At 36.6% G+C, this 16,778-nt stretch overlaps 1 protein-coding gene across 3 annotated transcripts in view; it reads left to right on the forward strand.

The window, feature by feature from the left end:
* The window catches only part of LOC145666810 (glutathione hydrolase-like YwrD proenzyme), a 125,623-nt gene that overhangs the window by 20,604 nt on the left and 88,241 nt on the right, over nucleotides 1–16,778 (forward strand). For all 3 annotated transcript variants that reach the window (XM_081734374.1, XM_081734372.1, XM_081734373.1), the window contains exon 2: nucleotides 14,445–14,553. In XM_081734374.1, coding sequence (XP_081590500.1) covers nucleotides 14,454–14,553 — 100 coding nt within the window. In that variant the 5' untranslated portion in view covers nucleotides 14,445–14,453. The remainder of the gene's footprint in view (nucleotides 1–14,444; nucleotides 14,554–16,778) is intronic.

The following is a 16,778-nucleotide window of genomic DNA, read 5'->3' on the forward strand; positions in this document are numbered from 1 at the left end:
GCAATAATTAAAAGTGTGGTGTCAGCCGGAAACGCATTCGCTTACAATATTATTCCTACTCAGTACTCGCCATTAAAAATGAAACACCAAGAAGGAGACTGGGTAGATGCGCCAAAGTTCCCAGGCCGATACCTAATAGTAAGTGCAGAATACTCTTAAACGTTCGCTGTATTCGCTGTGTGACAACGTGGTGACAGCGGAGGCGTTGTGCAGCCATCGACTAAACATATTTATTCTTCCCTGCTATAGACATTCTGCAAATTTGGACTTTCCTGGATGCATCCTTCTTAGTGCAACATTTTAAGGAAAGAGCAATTTAACAGTCTCATACATTGCTTAAAGAAAGAGCAATGATTCTCAGAATTACTCGGAAGATATATATACACAATAATTTAAAACGGTTATTTCAAACTTTGCAATTCAAAGCACGAAAAGAACTATAAATAAAGGAACACTGATTTTAGCCAAATAGTAATTAGTAAACTCAATCACACTCAGTACCATTAGTTGCTTGGTGTTATCCGTAAGTCAGAGATCACGGTATCTCATTTCGTATAGATTTTTGCATTTGTTTAACGCTAAAAATGTATTTTATCGCTAATTGAACCCAGTACCATATATATACCGACAGGACGTACCTTAGTCACAAGGTGACATGAGTGAAACACTAAACTATTCGATTGACACCTGCGGCCTTGTCAACACTAGAGAAAGTTACAAAGTGATTAAGTAAATACGGAACATAGTTCATACAAAGTATAGCGATGTATGAAGTCTCAGTTTCATACGACTTGGATAAAGGATACATCTGAAATAGCAACAAAGAAATATATAATGATTTCTCTGGATAATTTGGATTAGTCCAGAATTCGAACACACACACGCTGGTAAGTCCAACATTTTTTTTTTTTTTTTTTTTAACTTCTTTCTTCGGATTCCCAATAAAGTTGACTACTGAAAAGCTGAGTTATAGATTCTGTATTAAAACAACACCTTCGCTAGACATGTTCAGTATACACATTGTCTTACATACAGAACAATACATTAGTTATTAATGCATGTCTGAAATAATAGTGCTTCGTATAGAATTTTACTTCATCCAATCGCAATAGCACAAAGATAAAAAATATTGCTAGGGATAATGTTCTTATTACAGAGAAAAAGAATTAAAATGACTTAACATTAACAATCGTTTTCTTTAAACAGAGATAATATTTTATTATAATTTATGGAAGAAAGAAATAATTTGTAGTACAGTATCTTTATTAGGGTTATATATTCGTACAAAATAATGTAAGTACAACTGAGTCTGTCTTCAGAAAGGGCGTACTTTTAGCCACAACCTACACTGCTTCTTTTGACTGTCTTTCAAGCAGAATCCTGGTTTGATGCACGAAATACCTGCAACAAAAATCAGAAAATATTTAAAATGTTATATTCAGTGTGCTTAATTTGGTTGTACTTAACAATACAAAGTATCTTAACATTTTTGAGATTAAATGGACAAAATCTGTTAGGTCAGGTATGGACTTTTGGGTTGCACGTAGAAAAACTATGAAGTGTTTATTGATGCTGAACAACAACTCAAAATGTATTACCATTCAAAAGTAAGTGGGTACCTCAATGGTGTTCGGGCTACCATGGGGTACCTAATGTCTGTATTTTTTAGATATATGAAAATATATGTCTCTAAAATGTAAGGAACTGACATCTGTTTACCGAAAACCTCAACTCGGTAAGCCTTATGGATATCGAGATATGGGAAAATAAAGAGCGACACTACAGAACTGTGGAGTTTGCGTACTAGATGGTGCAGTTTCGGAAACGTAATTACGAGGGCTTACAACAACCTCAAAAGTAGTTTCAATTAAATACACTACACACACGCCCTGATGGGGGTTTTCGGGTACCATGATATTCCCAGAACTCTCATTTCTAAATATTCTAAAATATGTCTTAATAACCTTTTAAAGAACGTTAGAGGTGTGTGTTTACCGAAACCGCAAGTCGGTACGCCTAACAGTTACCGAAATATGGTGAAATAAAAAGCGACACCATAGGTACGTGGAGCTTGCATATTAGACAGTACAATTTAGAAAATTAATTAAAATATGACTATCAAGATATTGTCAAATAAAGGGAGGATCCATATAGTTATGGGGTTTTCGTGTTAGGTGGTAAAATTTCCGAAACCGGTCATGTAAAGTTAATAAGCATCAGTAGCAATTTCATCTTAAAATAATTAGGTATTTCCATGGAGTTTAAGAACATCATGGGGTCTACCAAGATTAAATTTTAAAAGTTTTGTAAAATATATTTTGACATTTGTAAAGAGTATTAGAAATATGTATTTACCTAAAAGTTCCAGCTAGTACATCTAGCAGCTAGAGAGACACCATACAATAAAAGCGTATTAGATCTTGAAATTTCAGAAAACAATTATTGATCCTAACAAAAGTTAAATAAGATGGTACTTATATGGGTTAAGTGAGAACCTCAGACTCGTCAGTACAATTTCGATCGAAAGATTAATTCAGCTCTAAATTTTCTTTGGACAATTCCAAGCGTTCATCGGGCTCTGAAATAAAGTGAACATTTTTTGTCAATATCTAATATAGCAAGCGAGATATAAGGAATTATGTATTTTATGACGTCGTAAAAATAGAGACCCACATGGATTTGTACTTTTGAGTATTTGCTGTAAGAAGAAGAAATTTCAGAAAACAACCGTATATACCTTAATAGACAATTAAATGGGCGGGGGCACAGTGGCTTAGTGGTAGAGTGCTTACCTCTGGTGTATTGGGTTCTTGGTTCGATCCACGGCCAAGTCAGTTTGTAGTGGACATCGTATTCGTGGGTTTTCTCGGGGTACTCTCCTCCCACCTTTGCATTCCATCAATTCTGTCAACAACATTCACTTGCTTTAATCATAATCTTCCTGAGACTAAAATGCATAATCGTGGGTCGCTACACTGAAATATTTCCTTTTATTTAATTTTAAAATTAAATAGGGAGTTAAGTATGATCGTATTTCTATGGGTTAAGTGAATACTCCAATAGTTTCTGCAAAAAAAAAAAAAAAGATTAGTTAAATACCCTACCACTAAGCTACTGTGTCCCCGCCCACTGAATTGTCTATTAAGGTATATACAGTAGTTTTCTGAATTTTTTTCTTTTAGGAAAGACCCAAAAGTACAAATCCATAAAGATCTCTATTTTCACGTCATAAAATATATAATTCCTTATATCTTATTTACTATCTTAGATATTGACAGCGAATTTTCATTCTTTTGCACAGCTCGATGAACCCTTGGAATTGCCTGAAGAAAACCTAGGACTGAACTAATCTTTCGATCGAAATTGTACTGAGGTACTGATTTAACCCATAGAAGTACCATCTTATTTAATTTTGTTGCGACCAATAATTGTTTCCGAAATTTCAAGCTTTTATTTCACAGTGTTTCTCCAGATGTTAGATGTACTAGCTGGAAGTTTTGGGTAAATACATATTTCAAATACTGTTTACAAATGTCAGATTATATTTTCAAAAGCTTTTAAAATTTAATTTTGGTAGACTCCATGATGTTCTAACACACCATGAAGATATCTAATTACTTTAAGATGAAATTGCTACTGGTGTTTATTAACTTTCCATGACCGATTTCGGAAATTTTAGCATCTAACACGAAAACCCCTTAACTGTGTTGGTCCTCCCTTTATTTGACAACATCTTGATAGCCGTTAGTCATATTTTAATTCAATTTCCGAATTGTAGCTTCAAGTATGCAAGCCCCACATACCTATAGTTTATTTTCCCATACCTCGGTATCCATAAGGCTTACCGAGTTGCAGTTTTCAGTAAAAAAAAAAAAAAAAAAAAATCAGTTCTTTACATTTTAGAGACATGTATTTCCATATATCTAAAACGCAGAAATTAAGTACCGCATTGGAACTCCATTGGAGTACTCACTTACTTTTGCATAGCAGGGTAAAAACGCCAGTGGTTCTCACTTTAAGGTTGAAAACATACTATTTTGTCTCTTCTCTGAGCATCGTGAATCTGTCGGAGCTGTACCATAGTTGGAAAGACTCACTGATCCTTCCTATAATGACCATGTAGTTAGAATTAAAAAAGGAGTAGCCGTTGGAGGAAAAACAATATTTTAAAATCCTTGCACCAGTAGTCGTCACCTTAAAATCAAAATGTTCCAGTAGTAGTCAGGATTTTCTACCAGTGTTCGTCACTCAAATAACTTGACATAATTTATTCAAAAACGCACTGTGTATCAGTTTAGGGTTAAGAATACAATATAAAGTAGTAAGCTTAATAACTTTTCATCACTTTTAGCACTCAAGAAATAAAATAAAAACGTTTTTACATACTTTTTAAAGCAATTTCAGAGAGAAAAATGTTAACTGAATTCAAAAGTTAACTGTGTATCACTTCCACGTTAAGAGTACAATATTAAATACTATGTTTAATAACTATACGTCACTTTAAACTCTCAAGAATGAAAATAAACGTTTGTACATACATTTTAAAAACAATCTGAGAAACAAAATAAGTTAACTGAATTCAAAATTTAATTATACATCACCTTAAGCTTGAGAATACACTATAAAATACAGAGATTAATAAAAAATGAAATCTTTAAGTTCAACGTCCCACGATTATGCCGGTTAGGCTACAGGAGACGGAGATAATGAGAAATGAGTGAAATGGTGGAATGAAGAAAGTGGGAGGAAACGGGAGAACCCCGAGAAAACCCACGAGCACGGTGTTTGTCCACTACAAAGTCCACACGGCGCGAGTTGGGATCGAACCAGGGACCCCAAACACCGGAGGTTAACACTCTACCACTGAGCCACCGCGCCCCCCTGAGATTAATAATAATGCATTACTGAAGAATGAAAACAAAAATGTTTTAGCTACCTATATTGTATTTACATGTTACCGGTATTTCTCATTAACTTTTTTTTTTTTTTTTTTTTTTTTTTTTGATACCTCATGATCAAGTGTAGGGATGCGCAAGAGAAAAGATTTGAGATTGTCTCCTCTCGAAAAGGTGCCGCGAAAGTTATGTCTCGTCTCGAAAACTGGATCCGTTTCTATTGGAAGAGCTCTATCTCGTCTCGAATTTCGTAACAAAAATTCTGTCTCGTCTTGTCTCGTGCGCATCCCTAATCAGGTCCATAGCCAAAAACTTCATTTCGGAGGGGGTTCGATAGGGCTTTGGGATATCCGAATTTAGATATAGATAATCGATATTGACAAACTATCGAAACTTGTTCGAAATATCGAAAAATACAGCAATATCGAAATATAAACAATATCAAAAATCGAAAATATAGAAATATGAAAGAGATCAAAAATATGGATATATCGATCAAAAATGGATATATGATCTTGGAATACGATTTGGTGGAATAATGAGGGAGAAAAATAATCATTGATTAAATATTAAATTGAAAAGAAATAAGAGCCTGACGCTCAAATACTTATCTATCCGGCACCCATCTTGATCCCCATAAAATATCATGAAGTGCTTGATTGATTCTAAACCCAATAATAGTAATAGTAATTTAACAACAAACACAGAATATATAATTTACGCACCTTGAAATGTAGAAATTAATGATTGTAATCCCCAGCTTTCCAATAGACGTTTGATTTCTCCAAATGAAGATTCGGATATCTTGTTTCTTCTCAAGCAATAATGGGTTACAATAATCAGTTGCAGTCCAAAGCCAAGTCACTAAGTTAAGCATGAAAATAAAGAATTCATTAGTTAGATGCATACAAAATCCTACGCATATAAATCCGAATCTACTTGTATTAAATTGTAAATTTAAACAAACTAAATTATACTACTTTGGAAAGCGTCTCCAAATATAATGTTTTCATTCTAAAGTGAAGGAATTTTTAAAATCGGATGACCCGTTTGCGCTGTACACTCGCTATGCGTCCAATGTGAAATGAAAATGCAACATTGCCATTTACCTGGACCCACAACGTAAGTGAGTGAAGTTACTGTCTTTTACGCTAACATGTCGATGGCCAGCCCCCGTTTCAAACAGTAACTTCATTCACTTATGTTGTGGGTCCAGGTAAATGACAACGTTGCATTTTCATTTAAAATTGGGTGCATAAAGAGTATACAGCACAAACATCTCGTCCGATTTTTTTTAAAAAGTGTTCACTTTAGATTGAAAACGTCATATTTCGAGATGTTTTTCCTCTTACATTTTGTTGTAACTCTGATAATAACAGAGTTATCCTATGTCAGGGAACGTTTGAGACATCCTGTATACATCATAAGAAGTTCCTTTCTAAATTCTACACGGATGTGGTTTCATTGAATGTGAGGTGGGTGATACACATTAGGCCTTTTGGGAGTACGTCACACGGACGACCGTAATTTTGTGTTCAAAATTTTTATGAATTGATGGGATATGTGATACATATGGCCACGGACTAGAATTTTCTCAGTATGTCAAATATGCAATCAGATTTCATGCAGCTTAATTTGGTGAAAAGCTATTGCCAATTGAACGTTACATTTACCTCTTTCTTGCAGATGTTGAACCATGCCGTTAGCACGTGAGGAATGGATCGAAATAATCAAACTGTGGGGCGGGAGGAGTATATGTGCAGTGGTTGCCGATTGCAGTCATCCACAATGTGACTCTGTGTCACATGTTTCAGTGTCACAGTAATTAACTAAATTTGAGAAGACGGGGACATTCGTGAACATACATCGTAGCGGTTCAAACTCGCGGAACCTTTTTCCTTCCCCATTTTGAACCGGTACATGAAAATGCCATTTTCTCCATGTTTGCCTGCGCCGATTTTGAAAATTCCTTCACTAATCGATTTCTCTCGTCGAGTACTACAAGAAACAGTTAAAATCTCGCGGGCCCTTTTTTCTTCCCCATTTTGAACTAATACATGAAAATGCCATTTTCTTCATGCTTGCCTGCGCCGATTTTGACAATTCCTTCACTAGTCGATTTCTCTCGTCGAGTATTACAAGAATCAGTTAAAATCTTGCGGCCCTTTTTTCTTCCCCACTTTGAACCGGAAAATGAAAATGAGATTTTCTCTATGTTTGCCTGCGCCGATTTTGAAAATTCCTTCACTAATCGATTTCTCTCGACGAGTACTACAAGAATCAGTTAAAATCTCGCGGAACCTTTTTCCTTCCCCATTTTGAACGGGTACATGAAAATGCCATTTTCTCCATGTTTGCCTGCGCCGATTTTGAAAATTCCTTCACTAATCGATTTCTCTCGTCGAGTATTACAAGAATCAGTTAAAATCTTGCGGCCCTTTTTTCTTCCCCACTTTGAACCGGAAAATGAAAATGAGATTTTCTCTATGTTTGCCTGCGCCGATTTTGAAAATTCCTTCACTAATCGATTTCTCTCGACGAGTACTACAAGAATCAATTAAAATCTCGCGGTCGTCTTTTCTTCCCCATTTTGAACCGGTACATGAAAATGCGATTTTCTGCATGTTTACCTGCGCCGATTTTGAAAATTCTTTCAGTAATTTATTTCTGTTGTCGAGTACTATAAGAATCAGTTAAAATCTCGCGGGCCCTTTTTTCTTCCCCAAGCCAATATTTTTGTATATTTTGAATGTATTCAAGTATGGAACAAAAGTATTATATAATTCCCTTAGTAGGTTTCTCAACTTCATATTTTTCAACTTAAATTTTATTTATTTTAATTATTTATTTTCTTGTGACTCAATATTTAATTGCAATCGTTCATTGGGGAGAAGGGTGGCCATTCTCAAATATATAAATATAGTATTCTTAAAATTTATGTGTTCTCGTACTATTAGTTTCTTCCACTAGACCTGGAAATTGAAAAATTAATACCTGGAAAACCTTGAAAATTCAGGGAAATTGAGTTCCATATTTATATATGAACACTGCTATTTACAATTTTTTTTTCGAATAGGGAGAACTGTACAAAAGGGTGTTTTGGGAATGGTATAACAATAGGTTTCTGGGAGTGTTGTTCGAAATGAAATCTTTAAGTTTTACGTCCCACTATTATGCTGGCTAGGCTAAAGATAACGGGGTGTTGTTCGCAGTGTTGAATTCAGACATTTACACCCGGGGGGGAATGTCAACTGCTCGGGGGAGGGTTATTTTTCTGTATTTTTTTCAAGAAAGCAGCATATTTAACAATTCCATTCACATACACATCTTACCTAATATTGAGACTAATTGCTGATAAATATTCAATGAGATTATAATTTTAAGAAAACAATCGTTTGATTTCATCTAAAACATTAAATAAAGACTGGCAAAAATAGTTTAGACTAAACTTTAACTGCTATTTACAGTAACTATTTTTATTATTTCCTATATTCAGTAATTACTGTTTGTTACTAATGTAAAAATTTTTAAAAAGATTTAAATTAACTGAAATATTTTTTCTCCTAAAACAAACATACTTAGGAATATCTTAATAAAAAGTTATCATTCTTTCTCACACTTCTGATTCTAAATCAAACATATTAGCCTTGGTTTCTTCACTGCATATACATCAATAGTTTAGTTGACGAAATCTTCAGTAGGATTAGTGCCGTGTCGTGGAAAATCAGCGCTTGGCGCGAGAGGATACGACGGCATCCCCGTATATATGAGTGAGGTCGACAGACCAGCCGCCAAAGGTGGGAAAATTTTAAAAAGTAAACCCTGCTTTTCCTTGATTTTGAGCACTTTTCATTACTTTTTTCCTTTCATTTTATATATGTCCACATGTATTTCATTCCTCTGTTTTTCTTTCCTTCTTTTTTCTTTTTCCCTCCCGAATTTTTCACCCCTTACTTCGGCGCCCGGGGCCGTCGCCCCGCTTGCCCCTCCCCCATGGAACGGCACTGAGCAGGATCTTGGCCACCTTCAATAGCAATCTTTCACTTATATACTATTATCATATTGATAAATTCTATATAAGTCTCTAATCAAGGAGGGATAACTGTTCCTCCCTGATCCCTCTAAATGACGCCCACTGAATCTCACCCTTTAACTGAATTATTTTTAATTAAAGAAAGATGTGTTTACTTTAACAATCGTAAAACACATTTACGTCTGTTACTTCCGATGCGAGAAATGGGATTTAGGCGCCCTATTTCAAATAATGTAGGAACTGTATATTTTCAAGAACTGAAGTCTGCTGACATGAGAGATTATATGGAATGATCGAAAGATCTTCCCTATCTTTCCTTTCGTATCTCAACCTGTGCTAGTGCTACCTACTAATATATAATATAGGGCGAGAGTATAGTACCTACTAAAATACAAACCTTTCTTCAACAGTTAACAATTTCATGTTCTGCCAAACTCAGTCATAGCGTTAAGAAATACAAGTTTTATTCACTATTTGGTATTCTATCTTAGATGTTACATGTTAACATTTATATAGAATGGGTCTGCGTCATTTATATGTATATTGAGAGATCGGATTTCGTCTGCACGTACACGGACAGAAAAGCAAATAATTGGGTGAAGTAATTTCTACATTTTGTGACTGAAATTTTGGGAGTTTCTCCGGGGGGGAATGAATTTTCTTCGGGGGGAGATTCCCCCCGGGCTACCCCCTGAATTCAACCCTGGTTGTTCGGTGGGGGTCAATGTTGCCAATTTTGGGTAAAGTCGCTAAATAAGGGGAATTCGACCTCAACGATAGCGTAGGTTGACCATAAAATTTTCAGTTAAAAACGGGACAGGTTCTTGCAACCCTAGACTTTTAGATCTACCTTTGTTCTTATCAGTGCCTTGATATCAGATTTCCTCCTCTCTCTCTTTGTTACAGAACGGGTACTTATGAAAAAGGAAAGACACGTTGAAATTTGTTCAACACACAACCAACTGCTAAAACCTCTGCTGCCTTTCGAGCAGTACTGCGAACTATAGAGTATGTTTAATATAGGGAATTTCAGTTCAATTTTTGCCTCTTTGTTATTATTAATTATTAATACTTTTAAAAGGAGTAAAGATACTGGGTTTGTTATTTACTTCTTTCATTTACATAGAACGGGACGAATACTACTTTTTCCATCTACTGACGGGACGGCCGGGACACGCCACTAAAACGGGACTGTCCCGGTCAAAACGGGACGTATGGTCGCCCTACGATAGCGACAAAAAATATTTTTTTCCGATTGGAGACTTTTTTGGGTGATTTTTAAATGACGATTTACCTACTTACACATTTAGCGACTTTCTGCTCCAAACAAAATGTTCATCTGTAGAGAAGCATTATTAGTTCAAAACAGTTTTTACGTTCTTTTTTTCTGTTTGTTTGTTTTAATCAGCGCAACTGATGAAGAGTTTGGAAATACAGCATACTCACTGCCCCACAATCCTGCATTGTTATGTTACCCTTGCCCTCTAACGAAGAACAACTACAAACTTGATGTCCTTTAGTTCGCAGAGTTTCCGTTGAGAAACACACGTAATACATCATTACCGATAGCAACAAGATTAGCTATAGATTGCGTGAATAAAGGCGAAGAAGATGTTTGTTATATTTGTCCTTTGGGGTCTTTTAATTATTCTGCACTTTTTCTTTTACAAAAAAATGATCCCTGAATTAAAGGATTGGTTGCGCCCTATTTACAAAGATGTGAGTAGAACCAGCGGCGCAAATCTGTCTTCAACATTGGGAGGGGGGGGGGTAAGACCGTTACCATACTTTTTTTTGACGATGTCCAAAATACTTATGAAGTTGAAAAACAATGTTGTGGAGGATCAGAGTTGTTTTCAGCGTTGGGAGGCTGCAGATTTGAGGCTTATCTGGGGGACATCTATTTTATCTCACGTTCCTTTGTAGCAATCGGACAAAAATAATCAAATTTCTCCCAAAAAACACATTTCAAATCGGATTATTGGGGAGAAGTCCCCCTCAGTTCCAAGATTGGAGGGGACATGTATCCGTCATCTCCCCCCCCACGGATTTGCGCCAGTGAGTAGAACATATTGTTTAGTTTACATCTACAACTTTAAAACAATGCTTATAGACAATGAATTTCTCTATTATTTTTTATAGCGACTTTTCACCCAAAATTGGAGTCGTCATATCCCGTTTCGCAAACTTATTGCCAACATTTTGGAAACTGGTTGCGAAGAGAGCTACAATGGATGAGTCGAGTTATTTCGTCGCTTCCGCTGTGAACCTAAGTACAAGATTCCAAAGAGATTAAGAAAAAATGAAATGAAACCTTTGAGTTTTACGTCCCACAGTTATGCCGGTTAGGCTAAAGGAGACGCTGATGATAAGCAATGAATGAAAGGTGGAATGAAGAAAGTGGAAGGAAACGGGAGAACCCCGAGGAAACCCACGCACAAGGTGTTTGTCCATCACAAAGTTCATTTGACGGGGGCTGGGATCGAACCCGGGACCCCAAGTACCGGAGGTGAACGCTCTACCACTGAGCCACCGCAGCTCTTAAGAGATTAAGAGTCACAAACATAGTCACTTTCAATTTTGTAATATATATAGGTCTATATATTGCATCACTGACTAATAACTAAAATCCTTGGATTGTATATATAAAAGTCGCCCCCTGCCCGTAAAAAGCTTCATTCGAACTCGGAATCGAACAATTGCATCTGTAAAACAGTGCTGATTTGATTTTAACGTTCCTTTCAGCAGCAAGGCTGTATGAGACGTGGACCTACAGATTAACGTGGAATCCGAACCACATAAGCTCCGGCCGGGAATCGAAAAAATGAAATGAAATCTTTGAGTTTTATGTCCTACGGTTATGATGGTTAGGCTAATGGAGACGGTGATGAGTAATGAATTAAATAGTGGAATGAAGAAAGTGGGAGGAAACGGGAGAACCCCGAGAAAACCCACGCACACGGTGTTTGTCCACCACAAGGTTCACTTGGCGGGGCTGGGATCGAACCCGGGACCCCAAGCACCAGAGGTGAACCTTCTACCACTGAGCCACCGCGGCCCCCGGCCGGGAATCGAACCCGGGTGTCCCACGCCAAAGGCGTGTTCACTAACCACTTAGCCACGAGGGAGCTCATCTATAAGGCAGTGTAAGCAAACAAAAAAACGCACACTGGATGTTTGCGCAACTGAGGATCAAAACATTCTCAATGGAGTATGAGAAATAGTTAACGCCAATCAAAGTGTGCTTTTGCTTATTTATTACTTCGTTAATACTTAATTCCTTCTAGAAATAGTGAAACTATACTATGAAGAAACACTAATAAACTAATAACAATTACGTTGTATTTCTTACCACACCACGACCATTTTTACCACCCATAGAATTTGAACCTAGTACTATACTGCATTAGTCACGCCGTAACGAAAGATGAACATCTGGCACTCGTAGCTGTTGAAGCTACCTGTATATCACGCGGCCTGCGTTGGTACTCCTCAACATAAATACCTCACAGCCCAAAGCCAGGAAACATCACAGACAGAAGACAGGGGCACAAGCAGTGCCTGACACTTCACGAACTCTAAACCCGCCAAGACTCAACTCAACATGACCTTCAATTACGTTCTAGAAACCAAACCAATGCTAAGGCACTAACTTACCAACTTCCTATATGAAAACACAAGAAAAAAAATCTAACTTTTTTGGTTCCAAAGTGATGACATAACAATAATACTAAAAAGGTTTTAATTTTCAGTAACCCAAACATTAATTAACTAGGGAACATAACAAAGCAAAAATAAATAAAAATAAAAATAAATTAAATTAAAAAATAAAAATCTGACAAGTAAACTCTCCCTGACTACTTTTTTTTTTTTTAATTTCAGTGAGGCTGTAAAATATGTTAGTATCTTCGTAAAATATATATATTTCAATGTAAACAAGTTCTTTAAACAAAAGAAAGCTTTGTAGTAGAGCGCTTACCTCTGACGCGTTAGGTCCCTGGTTCGATTCCTGCTCCCGACAAATAGCCTTTTGGTGAACACTGTAGGTGTGGTTATTCTTAAGACTTTCCAGTTTCCTTACATTTTCTTGATTCCACCATTATCATGTATCTCATTGTCACCTTCTCTCTTACATTGATGTACAATCATGGGGCGTTAAACTAAAAGCAAAAAAAAAAAAAAAAAAAAAAAAAAAAAATTGCAAATATCCTAGTAAAAATGAGTTTTCTAGACTACACAAGTGGCCCCGCGTAGGGTAGTCGCTAGCGCTCTCGCCTTCGGTGCGAACGGTTCCGGGTTCGATCCCGGGGGAGAACTCGGTCGAAAAAGTATCAAAAGATTTTAAGTCCAGCCATCCTGAATGAGGTTTCCTTGGGTTTTCCTCATTCACAGCAGGCAAATGCCGGAGTGGTACCTAACATATAGGTCCCAGGCCGTTTTCTTCCTTCCCCAATCCTTTCTTCCCTTCCTTTCCCCGGATAGTGTACTCGCCGAGGAAAGTCATCCCTCATATGGGGTAACAAGGCCATTGATGCCGAAAGCCCAGAAATCTAAATCCTAAATCTTCACTACACAAGGAAATTTCCGCGCTGAAAACGGTTTATTAGCAATTATGTTAAGCAGTCCTGTAGTAAATCTGCACCAAGTAATAAATCGTCACATATAAAATGGAATGAATAAACACATAACATTCATTTTGCTACCTTGAAACATAATATGTTTCAAAACATTAATATTCAAAGTTTTTTCAAAATTCAGATTCACCCATTCCATTCTCCTCAATCATTTACGAGTTACAATAGTAAGAATTGTAGTCATAAACTACATTACTTACTTAGTACTATATTAAAGCAAGTTACACTAAAAGAATATATAATTAATGGGAATATTTAACTAAAGTAATAGTTAACTATTGTACTTACCCAGGCTTCCCAGGTTTCCTTCCTCTCTTCTGTTCCGTTTGTAAACAACCTCGTTTCGCAAGCAAAAGACGGTAGTTCAATGACGTCAGCCATGGCGAAAGAAAGAGTGTCTATAGGCGGTCTGGATCTTACACACAGATGGACGTATATAACGTATAGCTGAAGTATTTAACATACGTATACGTATGTAAAATACAGAAGATTGTTAGATATCAGACATCCTGCAGAGACATGATGTAATATCTAAGCGGGTAAAAGGCAGTACCTATGTAGTATATGGATAAAGTACGCTCCGTACAGATTTCCTTAGTAAACATAACGAATCCTTGTATTTGTACAATATACCGCTGTCCGGATAATGGATTTTTCTCAGTGCAGAAAATAAATCGTGACGTCGCAGGACATTGAGATGGGAATGTCTGTTCTAGAATTTCTATTGTTTTTCTATTGTTAGCAATAGCATTATGCAATACCTACCATATGTAGCTATCGTGTTTAGGTATGTTACCACCTCATGTCACAATATTCTTTATGGGATTAGCATTATGTAGCTAGACATCTGCACAGTACTAATATTTGTTCATATCTTTACAGCAAATTTCTATGGACACTCTACAGAAATTTTCCTCACACAGAACAAATCTCATTGTACGACATGGAGCAGCATCTGCCAACCAACCACTTGCAGCAAAAGTAGGACTTGGTAAGTTAATTTTACCTTGTTTATTCTGTGTTTAAGTGGTTACACAGTGAAACATATGTATGTGTATCCCTATCGGTTTCATAGCAAGTTAGGCTACTTAAACAGTTGGACAACTTACAGAAAATAAATGTAATTTGCGGCAAAAATTAACGCATTTTTAATTTTGTAGTTAATATACAAACCACTACAAGAAAAAAAAACATTGCATGCAATAAACGAGGAGCTCAGGCGAATATAATGGCAAGGGCCATTTCTTGTGAAATTGAGTTATTAAATGAAATGGAAGGTTATGATCGAACCACAGAAGAGTATGCAGGTAGTTTTATTTCGGATGTGTACCTGTAGAAGGTAGGGGAAGATGGTTAAGTATTTGTCATTGCATTGAATTCCATGGCAACTGTCAATCTTCTTTTCCACTTTACTCGAAATTTAGAGAATGTGACATGCCATTATGCTCGCCCGTTCTTCTCAAATATTTAAGGTTCTTGTATTCACACATTATAATTTAATATGCTAATTACCTATAAAACATTACGACACATTGTTTATTGAATGTTTCATTTCTACCGTCTATGACTATAGGTGCTGATAAGATCGTCAGTTTAGGGAAATTCTGAGAACACCCATGCTGCCTCTCCTGTCTAAAACACCAACAGTGGCTTTTATTTGTGGATTTACATCAGTTACAATAATAATCTTGCGAATGGATATTGACCAGCAAGGATTTGTTTTATTTTCTATAACTGTAATATGAAATGGTTCTACATTATTATAAGTTACTTGCAAGGTTTCAAGAAGGTAAAGGTTTTCAATACGTGTCAAAAATTAAAGGCATTCCATCCATAGCTCAATAAATTCCTCCGTATTATACTACAATGTTTTTTTTTCCCATGTAGAAAGATCATAAGTGGAAAGGCATCTCTTCATACACCTGCCAACAAGAGACATAAAAAGCAATAAGTTGTTTAATCATATCCTGGATTTTTGGAGATGATGTTCTTAATAGCTAAGTTTTACCTTCTTTTTCCTTGGGTCATAACCCTTACAAAACCAACAACAGTAATTTTGCAGTTTTCTAAGAAATGAAGATAATCATGTATTCTGTTGAATGTTCAGTGTCCAACACACAGAAGTAAATGTAACCTATCAGGGTAGCACTAACGATACTTAAATACAGCCAGGTTCCAAAACAGACCTGTGACCAACGTACACTTATAACTAATTTATGACTTAACAGGAAATTGCTGGTTTTATTAAAAGTGAGGCCAGATTAGGCAGGTATCCAATATAAAGAAGTAGTCAAGTTAACAGGCTTTACAGTATGGCAACTGCGAGTGCCTTTTGTATGCGTTGTAAAAGTATGCTGGTTGTTTCAATTGGTGGAAGTAGCGCAAAGTTCTCTGCATTGTTTTAATATTGTAAGACAATGAAGTACTTACATGCAGGGATAGCGAACTCCAATCGAGAAACGCAAGTAATGGCCCTGAGAGATGATGTGTTGATCACTTATCTTGCGAATAAAAACCGTCTGTTGTCCCTTTCAACTTTTCTCTAAACTGCCATAAGCGAAGTTACGTGTAACTATAAACCACTTTATTTGGCTAGTGAACTTCATATTTCCGCATCAGTGTACCACGTGCAAACACATGATCTCGGCATGCATAAGATTGCAGCCAGGTTGGTACCGCATGTCCTTACGTAAGTGGAAAAATGGCACCGATGGGAATGTGCACATTTACACTTTGAGCGTTGCGTGCAGGAAGGTGTTGATTTTCTGCAACGCATTATCGCAATTGACGAAACATGAGGGAGATTCTACGAATTAGAATTGAAACGTCAGTCCAGTGAATAGTACTACCGACGTCCACACGACCAAAAAAACCAAATGAGCCACCAAACTTTAAGTTCATCATGTCACGAAAGCATTATCGTTTCCCATCAAGTGCCACCAGGAGCCACATTCTCTACCAGTCTTCTTAAAATTATGCGTACACTAACATAACACAAAAAGTTATTATAACTACTATCGCGATTATCGCATTGTGCCAACGCATACTGTTATGGAGTGTGACCCCAGAAGTTTCTGTAAATGCTGCGTACTATGCCTATGCGGTCAGACTGGCGACGCAAACGTCCACATCTGCAGTCTGGACTAATTCTGCTTCACGACAACTCCAGATATCATACTACTCATGCGGTAGAGACTCTCTCACGACGATGGGGGT

Source organism: Thermobia domestica, chromosome 12 (genome assembly GCF_964235325.1).
Source record: "Thermobia domestica chromosome 12, izTheDome1.hap1.1, whole genome shotgun sequence".
NCBI classification, from domain to species: Eukaryota; Metazoa; Arthropoda; class Insecta; order Zygentoma; family Lepismatidae; genus Thermobia; species Thermobia domestica.